This window comes from Musca vetustissima, unplaced genomic scaffold, assembly GCF_032173495.1.
Source record: "Musca vetustissima isolate MV318-11 ecotype Yass unplaced genomic scaffold, APGP_CSIRO_Mvet_v1 utg130668, whole genome shotgun sequence".
NCBI classification, from domain to species: Eukaryota; Metazoa; Arthropoda; class Insecta; order Diptera; family Muscidae; genus Musca; species Musca vetustissima.
The window spans coordinates 14,153-29,332 of NW_026886497.1; the positions used below are offsets into that span (position 1 = coordinate 14,153).

The window sequence follows — 15,180 nt, forward strand, 5'->3', positions numbered from 1 at the left end:
CGAAACGTGAAATTAAACCAGCGAACGGAGCAGTATAGTCGGACAGGGCCGACCATACGATACCCTTCACAACTACCACGGAACTATAAATTTATGTGGATGTTTATTTCGAACCTGGGTAAAATTTCGTGATATTTACACCCTCAGAACCGATTTTCACGAAACTTAGCACACGTCATTCTAGTCTTAATTCAGTACACTATGACAAATTTCGTGAAAATCAGATGATTTTCAGAGACTTTGGTTCACCAATTACATAAAATCGGATGAAAATATATACGGGAGCTATATCTAAATCTCGACCGATTTTCACGAAATTTTGCACACATTATTCTAGACATAATTCAGTACGATATGACAAAATACGTGCAAATGAAAAGATTTCCAGGGACTTTGGTGCACAAATTACCTCAAATCGGGTGAAACTACATATGTGAGCTATATCTAAATATGAACCGATTGTCTCGAAACTTTACACACATAATTTTATGCTTAATTCAGTATGCTTTGCCAAAATTCGAGCAAATGAAACATATCCAGAGACTTTGGTGCACCAATTATCTAAAATCGGGCGAAACTATATATGGGAGCTATATCTAATTCTGAACCGATTTTCACGAAACTTGGCAGACATCATTCTGGACCTTATTTATTGCGCTGTTCCAAATTTCGTGTAAATCGACAGATATATAAGGGACTTTGGTACACTATTTACCTTAAATCGGACGAATCTATATAGGGGAGCTATATCTAAATCTGAACCGATTTTCACGAAACTTGGCACACATCATTCTAGACCTTATTTATTACGTTGTGCCAAATTTCGTGCAAATCGAAGGATATATAGGGACTTTGATGTACCATTTACCTTAAATCGGACGAAAATATATATGGGAGATATATCCAAATCTGAACCGATTTTTCCCAATTTCAATAGGTTTCGTCCTTGGGCCAAACAAATGAGCTGTGCCAAATTTCAGTCAATTCGAATTATAAATGCGACCTGTACTTTGTTTACAATTTAACATCTACAGACGGACGGACGGACGGACGGACATGCATAAATCGACTCAGAAGGTGATTCTATGCATATTCTCAAAAGGAACCATGGGTCTATCTCAATTTTTTGTTGCCTGTTACAAACATATGCACAAAGACATAATACCCTGTACCAAAGTGTTGTGAAGGGTATAATAAGTTTTCGGTCCACTTCATCCCAAATTTATTACCTGATCATCACCGAAAATTATATACGCTGTCCTTGACCATAATTGTAATCTCATGAAAATTTTCAAAGAGATGAGCGCTATATTTCCGCTCTCTAGTGTGGTAATGGGTCACTAGATAATATCGAAATAAGTAAGCAACCTGTAAATAATTTAGTGTAACTCCCACATCCGAGCACATACGACAATATAATTGGTATCAATTTAAAAGCCAACCACTCCTCTTGGATAAACTATCAATTTCTCGGGTCTATGTTCATCAGGAGTAAATATATACGCCGTAGAATACAAATTTTATCATTTTTCACACAAAAGTATAGGTCCATTTGACCCGCTAAATATTGACCGATCTTTATCAAAACAGGCATGCTTATTCTGTGGCCCGATCTTGTTCTCCATGAAAAAAATCGAGATGTTTGGGCCATAATTGCGGCGTCTGTAGCGCCACGCCTCTTGAAGATCCCCAAAATTGTTTCTTTTATAAATCCACGCCTCTTGAAGAGCCCCAAAATTGTTTCTTTTATAAATCCACGCCTCTTGAAGAGCCCCAAAATTGTTTCTTTTATAAATCCACGCCTCTTGAAGAGCCCCAAAATTGTTTCTTTTATAAATCCACGCCTCTTGAAGAGCCCCAAAATTGTTTCTTTTATAAATCCACGCCTCTTGAAGAGCCCCAAAATTGTTTCTTTTATAAATCCACGCCTCTTGAAGAGCCCCAAAATTTATAAATCCACGCCTCTTGAAGAGCCCCAAAATTTTTTTCTTTTATAAATCCATGCCTCTTGAAGAGCCATAAAAAATCTTTCTTTTATAAATCCACGCCTCTTGAAGAGCCCCAAATGTTTTTTCTTTTATAAATCCACGCCTCTTGAAGAGCCATAAAAATTCTTTCTTTTATAAATCCACGCCTCTTGAAAGAGCCCCAAATGTTTTTTCTTTTATAAACCCACACCTCTTTGGTGTGGGTTTAATTTTTTAAAAAATATTCTTTATAAAAATATTCTCTATAAAATTCCAGCCTATTAATGGTCTCTGAAAGATGTCTGGCTTATCGACATCCCGCTTTCCTTTGTATATGTGTGTGTTTTATTGTGGTATTGCTGTTGTTTTTGGTAAGGTGAGAACAACATCAACATTTATGTCGGTCCATTGAGTTCTCTGTTTACGTTTTTGCTTTGACCGAAGCTTTTATTGTTGCTGTCGTTACCGTTGTTGCTGTTTGTTTTATTTTACTCATCGGTATAATGTTTTCCTCTTTCATGAATGGTTATGCGATTCGACCGTCCGCAATACTTCCTTTGTATTATTTGTTGTTTGTGTTGTGTTAACCCATTGAACGAACAAGAACCCCTCTTCGGAGTGTTGTGTGTTTTGGTTCGTTGCTGTTGCTGTTGTTGTTGTTGCTGCTGCTGTTTGGGTTCGTGTTCGTAACATTGTTTGTGGTCCGTTTTATCAGTTCAGTATAAATCTCTGATGTTATTTGGATATCGATAAGTAAGTGTGCGAGTGGATGTCGGTTTGTGAGAGTATGTCGCTCGGTGTGTATGTGTGTGTGTGTCCGCTGAGTGTTTGGGTGTGTAAATTAACACTGTGAGTTGTTATAAAAAAAGCCCCAAAGAGTGTGGCAGTGTGTTTGCGTCTTGTTTGAGGGTATTTTGTTGTTATTGTTGGGGGATATCCACTTTCATCGATAAGTTTCGGTTATTTGCTGTTAGCCCTCGTGCCAATGGTGGTTGCCATTGGTGTGTCATATGGTTGTTTTTGCTGTTTTTATTTGTGTGAGTGTTTTATCCAGGTCTCGTTAGACAATCATTTTCATCTCTCAAATTGAAAATCTATTGGGACCAAAGGAGGGGTTTTGGACGATGGTTTTTGGGTCTACATTGTTGTTGTGCTGGTGTTCATTGTCATCTACAAACGTTGTAGTTTAACGGTTATTATTATTGATGTTGTTGTTGTTGTTGGTATCTTCTACCCATTGGATCAATATGCTTAGTTAACTGATTGTCTGTCTGGTTGGCTATGGTATTTGATTTGGGTTCCCCCTCTCTTCAAATCTTCATAACTTCGTTATGATTATGAGAGCTACGATTATGGAACTGTTTGTGGGTGTGTGTGTGTTGGGTGCTAGACACCCGGCTTGTTACCAATAATTATTATTTGGCATTTATAACGATTTAACTCACTTATCCACCAACACCTGCATTTTGAAAATGCTCTGCAGTTGTTGTTACTGTTCCTGCGGGTTATTGTTAACATATATTTCAATTAATTATTTTTGTTAAGGGTTAATACTCGGTCAGCGTTTGATAGCTTATGTTTTCGTTTCAGTTTCAGATTTTTTTATGATTTGCTTTGGTAAAAAGGCTCAAAGTGCGTCATGTAATTATTGGTATTAATGGATCTATTAAAAGCCGGGTTGTTTATAACCTATCGCACCCTCATCAGAGAACAGGAAAACAAAGTTGAAACAATTCCAATAGATTGTTTTACAACTACAGGCCACAGGTGACAGAGATTTTTGGGATTATCGAGCAGACAGGTCTATTATGCGGGGGAGTGTGTGTTCCTTAATTGACAATTAATAATGTTGTAATGCAGATGGGATCAGGGACAAATAAGGATGTTATTGCAGGGAAGAGATTTTACAAAGTGGAGATTTTTATACCCTTCACCACACTGTGGTACAGGGTATTATGTCTTTGTGCATATGTTTGTAACAGGAAAAAGGAAACGAGATAGACACATGGTTCCTTTTGAGAATATGCATAGAATCACTTTCTGGGTCGATTTACGCATGTCCGTCTGTCCGTCCGTCTGTCCGTCCGTCCATGTATTTTTGTGAACAAAGTACAGGTCGCATTTATAATCCGATTTGAATGAAATTTGGCATAGGTCACTTATTTGGCCCAAGGACGAACCCTATTGAAATTGGGAAAAATCGGTTCAGATTTAGATATAGCTCCCATATATATTTTCGTCCGATTTAATGTAAATGGAGCACCAAAGTCCCTATATATCTTTCGATTTGCACTAAATTTTGGCACAGCGTAATGAATTAGGCCTAGAATGATGTGTGCTGAGTTTCATAAAAATCGGTCCAGATTTAGATATAGCTCCCATATATAGTTTCGTCCGATTTTATGTAAATGGTGCGCCAAAGTCCCTATATATCTTTTGATTTGCACGAAATTTGGCATAGCATAATGAACGAAGTATAGAATGAAGTGTGTTAAGTTTCCTGAAAATCGGTTCAGATGTAGATATATCTCCCATATATATTTTCGTCCGATTTAAGGTAAATGGTCCACCAAAGTCCCTATATATCATTCGATTTGCACGAAATTTGGCAGAGCGTTCTGTATTAAGTGCAGAATGATGTGTGCTGAGTTTGGTGAAAATCGGTCCAGATTTAGATATAGCTCCCATATATAGTTTCGTCCGATTTTATGTAAATGGTGCCCCAAAGTCCCTATATATCTTTCGATTTGCACGAAATTTGGCACAGCATAATGAATGAAGTATAGAATGATGTGTGTTAAGTTTCCTGAAAATCGGTTCAGATTTATATAAAGCTCCCATATATATTTTCGTCCGATTTATGTATATGGTGCACCAAAGTCCCTATATATATTTCGATTTGCACGAAATTTGGCACAGCGTAATGAATTAGGTCTAGAATGATGTGTTTTAAATTTCGTGAAAATCAGTTCAGATTTAGATATAACTCCCATATATATTTTCGTCCAATTTAAGGTAAATGGTGTACCAAAGTCCCTTAATATCTTTCGGTTTGCACGAAATTTGGTACAGCGTAATGAATTAGGTATATAAATTTCCTGCCATCGTTGAAATATGTTCAGATTTAGATATAGCTTCTATATCTGACCATTCATATTGGTGGTCCTTTAAAAATGCGATGTATATTAGGATTCATCTGTTGAATATATCCAAAGTGGTGAAGGGTATCATATAGTCGGCCCCGTCCGACTTTATTTAAAGAATATTTTTGTAGGGTCGAACAAAGAGGCGTGGATTTATTAAAGAATATTTTTTCAAGGGCCGAACAAAGAGGCGTGGATTTATTAAAGAATATTTTTTCAAGGGCCGAACAAAGAGGCGTGGATTTATTAAAGAATATTTTTTTTCAGGGCCGAACAATGAGGCGTGGATTTATTCAAGAATATTTTTTTTCACTCTTAGGCGTGGATTTATTCAAGAATATTTTTTTCAGGGCCGAACAAAGAGGCGTGGATTTATTAAAGAATATTTTTTCAAGGGTCGAACAAAGAGGCGTGGATTTATTAAAGAATATTTTTTCAAGGGTCGAACAAAGAGGCGTGGATTTATTAAAGAATATTTTTTTCAGGGTCGAACAAAGAGGCGTGGATTTTTTAAAGAAGGTTTTTTTTAGGGCCGAACAAAGAGACGTGGATTTATTAAAGAAGATTTTTTTTAGGGCCGAACAAAGAGGCGTGGATTTATTAAAGAATATTTTTTTAGGGCCGAACAAAGAGGCGTGGATTTATTACAGGATATTTTTTCAGGGATTCCAAAGAATATTTTTTCAGGGACCCCAAAGAGGCGTGGATTTATTAAAGAATATTTTTAGGGCCGAACAAAGAGGCGTGGATTTATTAAAGAATTTTTTTAGGGCCGAACAAAGAGGCGTGGATTTATTAAAGAAGATTTTTTTTAGGGCCGAACAAAGAGGCGTGGATTTATTAAAGAAGATTTTTTTTAGGGCCGAACAAAGAGGCGTGGATTTATTAAAGAAGATTTTTTTAGGGCCGAACAAAGAGGCGTGGATTTATTAAAGAAGATTTTTTTAGGGCCCCAACAAAGAGGCGTGGATTTATTAAAGAAGATTTTTTTAGGGCCCCAACAAAGAGGCGTGGATTTATTAAAGAAGATTTTTTTAGGGCCCCAACAAAGAGGCGTGGATTTATTAAAGAAGATTTTTTTAGGGCCCCAACAAAGAGGCGTGGATTTATTAAAGAAGATTTTTTTAGGGCCCCAACAAAGAGGCGTGGATTTATTAAAGAAGATTTTTTTAGGGCCGAACAAAGAGGCGTGGATTTATTAAAAAATATTTTTTCAAGGGTCGAACAAAGAGGCGTGGATTTATTAAAGAATATTTTTTTAGAGCGTGAAAAAATATATTTGTTCCTTATTTTCTATTTATGTTGTCCTCTTATTTAATTGAATCGGAAATTTAAAAATTCACACACAAAATCATTTTAATTGTGTCAATTGGCCCGATGTTATTATGTGATACGGCATAACACCTATTGCTAATTTAATATGCCCCTGGGGCCATAACAATTTATTCTAGTTGTTGTTGCCGTTGTTGTTGTTGTTCGCTGTTCATTTTCAATGTTGTACGCAGTTATGTAAACTGTCTTCCTTGACCCGCACTGGTTGACACCTATTACGAGAATTATAACAAGCTAAGCGCTAACATTTTACACTTTTACTTATACCTTACGCACATTTCAATGTCCTAGAGACACAGTGACATACAAACAAGCATATTGAAACACGCATAGTAGCATTAACCCTTACAGGGTCTTTAAAAATCTGCCATTGTCTTAGGAGAAAAAAATTTGAAACAAATTTTAGAGAACTTCTAGTAACTGATTTTCCAAATACATAGAAATAATGAAGGTCCCAATATTTTGTTCTGTAAAAGTTTTAGTACTTTTTTTCATCCTCTCTGACCCCTCCTCAACACTTTCGAATATGCCCACCACACTAGGGTTAAATGAACTACTTTCATGCCAGTTTACCTGCAGTGACTTGATTCACGCATTCATTGGAGGTATGAATTCAAATACATTTGGTGACACATATATTGAAACATACACACACACTGGGGAACACACACACACGCACACATACATCCACACATATATTCCGTATGTATGACTGGTTCAACAATGTGATGTTATAGACTGATTTATCGCAAATAAATTTACTATAATTGTACAATTAATCATATGTGCGTGTTTCAAAGCACTAAAAAGACACACACACTCGCAGACACATACACATAGAGTTGTGGATTTTTTAAAGCTATTTTCCCTTCCTCTTCGGCGTCACATAGTCATAAATATAAAACTTGTATAATGGTGAAGGCTAATAATATTAGTAACATGGAAATTATTTGTAAATAGTTGTGTAGATAGAGGCGATTAGACGGTGATAGTGACTAATAGGCGATCTAAATAATGAAGGACCCTTGGGAAGGTCCTTTAGAGACAGTAAATATTTTTTAAGGGATCTTCCAAAATAGTAAAGTCGGACTGGGCAGATTATATGATACGCTGTAAATATATTTATGTATGTACAATTACATGTCAATCTCCAACCTATCCTAACTTTAATTTCATTCGAGCAGATTTAGAGCCGTCTGCGGAACATGGGGAAAATTTATGGAAAACGATTTATAGCAAAATCCAATACACGCTATTCGGTACGCCGCGTTGTTAAACATATAATGTATATGTGGAAGCTATATCTAAATCTGAACCGATTATCACAAAAATTAACACACACCTTTCTAGACTCAAATCAGTACGATACGCCAAATTTTGTGCAAATAGAATAATATATAGGGACCTTGGTGCACCATTTACATAAATCGGACGAAAATATATATGGGAGATATGTAGAAATCTAAACCGATTTCCCACTCATCATTCTAAACTTAATTCAATAAGATATGACAAATTTCGTGCAAATTGAATGATATTCAGACACTTTGGTGCACCAATTACCTAAAATCGGATGGATAAATATATGGGAGCTTTATCTAAATCTGAACCGATTTTCATGAAACTTAGCACACATTATTATAGACGAAATTCAGTACGCTATGCCAAATTTCGTTCAAATCGAAAGATTATGTATCTTTCGATTTGCACGCAAATTTCGTGGTCTTTGATGCACCTATTACCTTAAATCGGAAGAAACTATATATGGGAGCTATATCTAAATCTGAACCGATTTTCACGAAACTTAGCACACATCATTCTAGGCCCTATTCATTACGCTATGCCAAATTTCGTGCAAATCGAAAGATATATAGGGACTTTAGGGGACTATTTACCTGAAATCGGGCGAAACTATCTATGGGAGCTATATCTAAATCTGAACCGATTTCCACGAAACTTAACACACATCATTCTAGACCCTATTCATTACACTGTGCCACATTTCGTGCAAATCGAAAGACATATAGGGTCTTTGTCGCACCAATTACCTAAAATCGGGCGAAACTATATATGGGAGCTATATCGAAATCTCAACCAATTTTCCCGAAACTCACCACTCATCATTCTAGACCTAATTTATTACGCTGTGCCAAATTTCGTGCAAATCGAAGCATATAAAGGGACTTTGACGCAATATTTACCTAAAAGCGGACGAAATATATATATATATATATATATATATATGGGAGCTATATCGAAATCTCAACCAATTTGCACAAAATTTGACATACATCATTCTAGACTAATTTATTACGCTATGCCAAATTTCGTGCAAATCGAAGCATATAAAGGGACTTTGACGCACTATTTACCTAAAATCGGACGAATTTATATATATGGACGCTATATCTAAATCTGCACCGATTTTCACAAAACTTAACATACATCATTCTAGACCTTATTCATTACGCTGTGCCTAATTTCGTGCAAATCGAATGATATATAGGGATCGTTTACATTAAATCGGACGAAAATATATACGGGAGCTATATCAAAATCTGAACCGATTTGTCCCAATTTCAATAGATTTCGTCCTTGGGTCAGATAAGTAACCTATGCCATATTCCATTCAATTCGGATTATAAATGCCGACCTGTGCTTTGTTTACAATTTAACATCGACAGACAGATGGAGAGACGGACGGACGGACGGACGGACGGACATGCATAAATCGACTCAGAAAGTGATTCTATGCATATTCTCAAAAGGAACCATGTGTCTATCTCGTTCCCCTTTGCCTGTTACAAACATATGCACAAAGACCTAATACCCTGTACCACAGATTAATGTAGGGTATACAAATCTTCAAGGCTCTATAAGAGGCGTGGATTTTTTAAAATATTTTTTGTTTTTTAGGGCTCAACTATGTTGTCAGGGTATTATAGCTTTGTGCTGCTCCAAGAGTTTGTAACGCCACGAATTGGTCCAGGACTAACCTTTAAGTGTACCGATGGTCACATCTCGACTAGCTGAGTCGATCTAGACATGTGTGTTCATCCGTCTGTCCATTATAATTTTTAAACCCGATATAGGCCACGAAATTCACGAAATTTTGAATATAGGTTGGGTTCTGGCCAATGAAAACCCCTATTGTTTTTGGTAAAGATCGGTTAATATTTAGCGGGTGAAATGGACCGGTGCACTCCTATCAAAATGGTGATTATATGAAAATACCCATTATCACTGACATGACCAAGGATGAATTTGTGGGCCCGGCTTTGTGTAGGTGGAAAACCGTTCAAAAAAAATTTAGTAGAAGGAGGTTCCCGACCTACAAAATATTTTCTTGTAGTCATTTATACAGGCTTCCGGCTTTAACTAGTCAATTAACACCCCATTCAGATCGCATACAAAATTGTCCCCTAAAAAGTGTCCCTTCAGCTTAACAATCTGTCTAAAACCTCTCGTCTATAACGACTACATTCAATATCTCTTTGCAGTTCGTCTATGAAAGACTCCCTTAGATCGTCTATGAAAGACTCCCTTCAGCTCGTCTTTGAAAGACTTCCGTTAGCTCGTTTATAAGGACTCCATTCAGCTCGTCTGAAAGATTCCCTTCAGCTCGTCTATGATAGATTCCATTAGGGTATCATTTAGGGACTCCTTCAGTTCGTCTATGAAAGAATCCCTTAAGCTCTTCTATTGCCTTCATTTTATTCATTGACACTCCCTTCAGCGCGTTAACAGATACTGCCTTCAGTTCGTCTATAGCGACTCCCTTTGGATCGTCTATAAAGACTTCCTTCAGCTTGTCTGTAGAGACTCCCCTCAGCTCGTCTATAAAGATTATTTTCACCTCGTGTGTAGAGACTCCCTTCAGGTCGTCTGTAAAGACTTCCAACTTGCCAATAAAACTCTCTTCAGCTCATCTATTGAGACTCCCTTCAACTTGTCAATAGAAACTTCCTTTTGGTCGTCTATAGAGATTCTCTTCAGCTCGTCTATAAAGACTCCTGACTGCCCAACCTTTAGCTCGCCTATAAAATACTGTCCCGTTCAGCAGTTCTATATAGAATCTCTACTTTCCGATCATCTAGAGATATTCGCTGTCCTCAAATGTCTATGGGGATTCCCTACCTTCAATTCTTCTACAGAGGTTCCGGCTCGTCCATAAAGACTCGCTTCTACTGTTTTAAGAATATCCCTCATATACAGAGATTCCTTGTGTACAGCTCGACTATAGAGACTTTCTCCTTTGAAATTTATCCTCAGACTTTTATCTTCAGCTTCCTGCGCCTAAAAAATCTCCCTCCATCTCCTCCTGTGAATATTGCCATAAGCTTCTTCCATCTCCTATGTAGAGACCCCTTTTAATTTTAATATTTTATAAAATTCGAATCAATTAGTTTAGCCCTCTTGGAAAATGAACGCTGGCTAAACTACTTCGTGGAGAATTTGGAATTGGTTGCCCCCATCTGCTTTATGTACAATCAAAGTAATCCGAGAGCTTCGAGTATATCACGAGAATTGTGGAACTACTATTTTGGTGAAAATATAACATTGAGTTTACCGGGCTCCCTAGAGAATTTGACTCAACTGTATTCGGATGCTTTGACTGGATTTTCGGTACATCGGTTTGTCTACTTGGCTGCCCGATCGACAAAGGTCTATTATTACACATTTAGTTATCAGGGTCAGAGGAGTCACATCTATTATCCGGAAAATGGTCCCTATGGTATGGAGATCTGTTTATTTATTTAAAATGGAAATCATGGAAATGGGTTGGTTTAGGTGTGGTCCATCATGACGATTTGATGTATTTATTTGTGGAACCCTCGGTAAGTCGTATGTTCATCGAAGATGATGATGAGCCGAGTATGGTGAATATATTTACCCGGATGTTAAGCGCCCTTGCCTATAAGGGGTAAGGATTGAAGAGAAGGTGTTTCTGGTTGCTCCAGAGGCCGCAATTATGGCACAAACATTGCGAATGCCTGTTTTGATAAGGATAGGTCAATATTTAGCGGGTCAAATGTAACCTGACTTTTTTGTGAAAAATGACAAATTTGTATTCTATGGCGTATATATTTACCCTTGAAGGAAATAGAGCCGAGAAGTTGATAGTATATCCAAGAGGAGTGGTTTACCTTTAAATAGATACCAATATTGTCTTATGTACTCGGATGCGGGAGATACACGTAAATATTTACAGGTGCTTACGTATTCAAATATTATTTAGTATCCCATTACCACTCCAGGCGGGCGAAAATATAACGCTGATATGATAGGTATGATCCAGGATAATATTGGGATGAAGTGGACCGAAAACTTTTTTGTGTTTTTTTCGAGTCGATCTATAGACCACAATTGAAAGCCGAACTTCACCACACAACCCGCTGTGAAGGAAATCTGGACAAGAAATCTGGAAATCTGGACAAGAGTTGTACTGAATATTAGCAATATTTGTTGACATCTAGTCGGTCAAGAGGGTGTAAATATCGTGAAATATAGACTAAGCTCAGAACTACACCGCAGAAAGTTAGATTTTCGTGTAAGTCGTGTAGGGTATCATATGGTCGGCTCCGTCCGACTATACTTCTCCGCTCACTGGTTTAAAATATTTTTTTTATTTTTTAGGGCTCTATAACATCCGTATATATTTATACCCTACTCAACTATGTTGTCAGGGTATTATAGCTTTGTGCTGCACCAAGAGTTTGTAACGCCACGAAAAATTGGTCCTAGACTCACCATTAAGTATGACGATCGTCACGACTAGATCGACTCAGCTAGCCAGACATGTGTGTCTGTCCGTCCGTCTGTCCATTATAATTTATAAACCCGATACAGGCCACAGTCCACGCCTCTTGTCGACCTCTAAAAAGGATATTTTAAAAATCCACACCTCTTGTAGACCCCTAATAATACATTTTTGAAAATTCAAGGCATGGATTTATTAATTCAAAATTTTTTGATGGACTTCCCAAATTTTGTAGACCATCCTCGTCGGATATTTGGTATGGTACTAAAAAACTGCGTACATTATTGCTTCATTACCCTTATGGTCGGGGTTTAGAAATTCCCTCGGGGGTGCAGAGAAAAACTAACATACATAATTCAGTGACAGAAAGTGTAACTGTTTGTTAAGGTTGTTCGCAGCAACGCAACAACGCAGCTCATCAAACAAACCAACACACCCAACCGCACAAACAACCGCGGCAACAATGGCAGTAAATTAAAAGCAAATTTTAGGATTTATTATGTTTAGGCCCAGAAGGCGGTTCCGTTTACACACCAACATTATTAATAATATTTAGTTGTGTGTGCATTTATAATAGAGAAATAATTCAAAAACAATGTTGAGAAATGTGCAACAGTCAGGTGGATGGGGTTCGAAAAAAAATTGTAGGGTGTTAGCACCCTTGGTAATAATTTTAGAATCTCAAGTTATTTATAGAATCTCACACAGATTCCGAACAGATCCGAACTCTTTGTTTCATAAACATTTTATTTTTCCTTACCATAATTTCCACACTTTCTTGCTTCCCCTCTTAATTTCTGAAATATTTCTTACGTTCCGTTATTTTTTTCGAACGCCATGCTCGACAACAATTATTTTGAAATTTGTCACAAAGTTTTCACAAAGCAATTTTTCATTCCCTCCCCCATTCTGTTTTCGTTTCATATTTACAGGTGGCGTGGTTGCGTGTCGATACCCAAACCATATTGACGATACAAAATCATGTCATCACGAAAAATCAACGCATCGGCATCACAAATTCCGAACACAAAACCTGGTCGATGCGTATCAAGGATATCAAAGAAAGTGACAAGGGCTGGTATATGTGTCAAATCAATACGGATCCGATGAAATCGCAAGTTGGCTATTTGGATGTAGTCGGTATGTATGAATAGTTTTGAAATGGAACAGAAAATAAAATTAACTAATAAATCTACTAAAGGAAAACGGGGACTTTATATTGAAGATCATGAGAATGTCAATTGGGAAACTAAAAGGCATAAGAAGGCGCAGATTTTTTTAAAAGAATATTTTCAGGGTCTACAGAAGGCGTAGAATTTTTAAAGAATATTTTTTAGGGTCTGCAGAAGGCGCAGATTTTTTAAAAGAATATTTTCAGGGTCTAACAGATGGCGCTGGTTTAAAAAAAACTTTCAGGGTCTACAGAAGGCGTAGATTTTTTTAAAGAATATTTTCTGGGTCTACCAGAAGGCGTAGATTTTTTTAAAGAATATTTTTCAAGGGTTTACCAGAAGGCGTATATTTTTTTAAAGAATATTTCCTGTGTCTACCAGAAGGCGTAGATTTTTTAAAGAATATTTTCTGGGTCTGCCAGAAGGCGTAGATTTTTTTAAAGAATATTTTCTGGGTCTACCAGAAGGCGTAGATTTTTTTAAAGAATATTTTCTGGGTCTACCAGAAGGCGTAGATTTTTAAAAAATAATTTTCAAGGTCTACCAGAAGGCGTAGATTTTTTTAAAGAATATTTTCTGGGTCTACCAGAAGGCGTAGATTTTTTAAAGAATATTTTCTGGGTCTACCAGAAGGCGTAGATTTTTTTAAAGAATATTTTCTGTGTCTACCAGAAGGCGTAGATTTTTTTAAAGAATATTTTCTGTGTCTACCAGAAGGCGTAGATTTTTTTAAAGAATATTTTCTGTGTCTACCAGAAGGCGTAGATTTTTTTAAAGAATATTTTCTGTGTCTACCAGAAGGCGTAGATTTTTAAAAAATATTTTTCAAGGCCGTGAAAAAATCATTTAAAAAATCCACGCCTTATGTAGGCTTGAAAAATTATTTAAAAAATCCACGCCTTATGTAGGCTTGAAAAATTATTTAAAAAATCCACGCCTTATGTAGGCTTAAAAAATCATTGAAAAAATCCACGCCTTATGTAGGCCTGAAAAAATAATTTAAAAAATCCACGCCTTATGTAGGCCTGAAAAAATAATTTAAAAAATCCACTCCTTATGTAGGGCTGAAAAAATTATTTAAAAAATCCACGCCTTATGAAGGCCTTGAAAAAATTATTTAAAAAATCCACGCCTTATGAAGGCCTTGAAAAAATCATTTAAAAAATCCACGACTTGTATAGAGCCTTGAAAAAATCATTTAAAAAATCCACGCCGTATGTAGGCCTGAAAAAATTATTTAAAAAATTCAAGCCTTGTGTAGGCCCGAAACAAATAATTAAAAAATCATTCTGCAACCGATACTAAATTTTTCATTTGGTCAGATATAGAAGCTTTATCTAAATCTGAACCGATTTTCAGGAAACTTAACACACATCATTCTAGGCCTAATTCATTACGCTGTGCCAAATTTCGTGCATATCGAAAGATATAAGGAACATTGGTGCACCATTTACATAAAATCGGACAAAACTATATGTGGGAGCTATATCTAAATCTGAACCGATTTTCACGAAACTTAGCACACATCATTCTAGACTGAATTCCGTACGCTGTGAAAAATTTCGTGCAAATCGAAAGATATATAGGAACTTTGGTTCACTATTTACATAAAATCGGACGAAACTATATATGGGAGCTATATCTAAATCTGAACCGATTTTCACGAAACTTAACACACATCATTCTACACCTAATTCTTTACACTGTGCCAAACTTCGTACAAATCGAAAGATATATAGGGACTTTGATGGACGATTTACATTAAATCGGATGAAAATATATATGGGAGCTATATCTAAATCTGA

General features: G+C 36.6%; 1 protein-coding gene across 1 annotated transcript in view; it reads left to right on the forward strand.

Annotated features, from left to right (window-relative positions):
- The window catches only part of LOC133333981 (lachesin), a gene marked incomplete at its 5' end in the record, with an annotated part of 61,837 nt that overhangs the window by 9,281 nt on the left and 37,376 nt on the right, over positions 1-15,180 (forward strand). Inside the window, one exon of the mRNA XM_061542288.1 lies at positions 13,136-13,343. Coding sequence (XP_061398272.1) covers positions 13,136-13,343 — 208 coding nt within the window. The remainder of the gene's footprint in view (positions 1-13,135; positions 13,344-15,180) is intronic.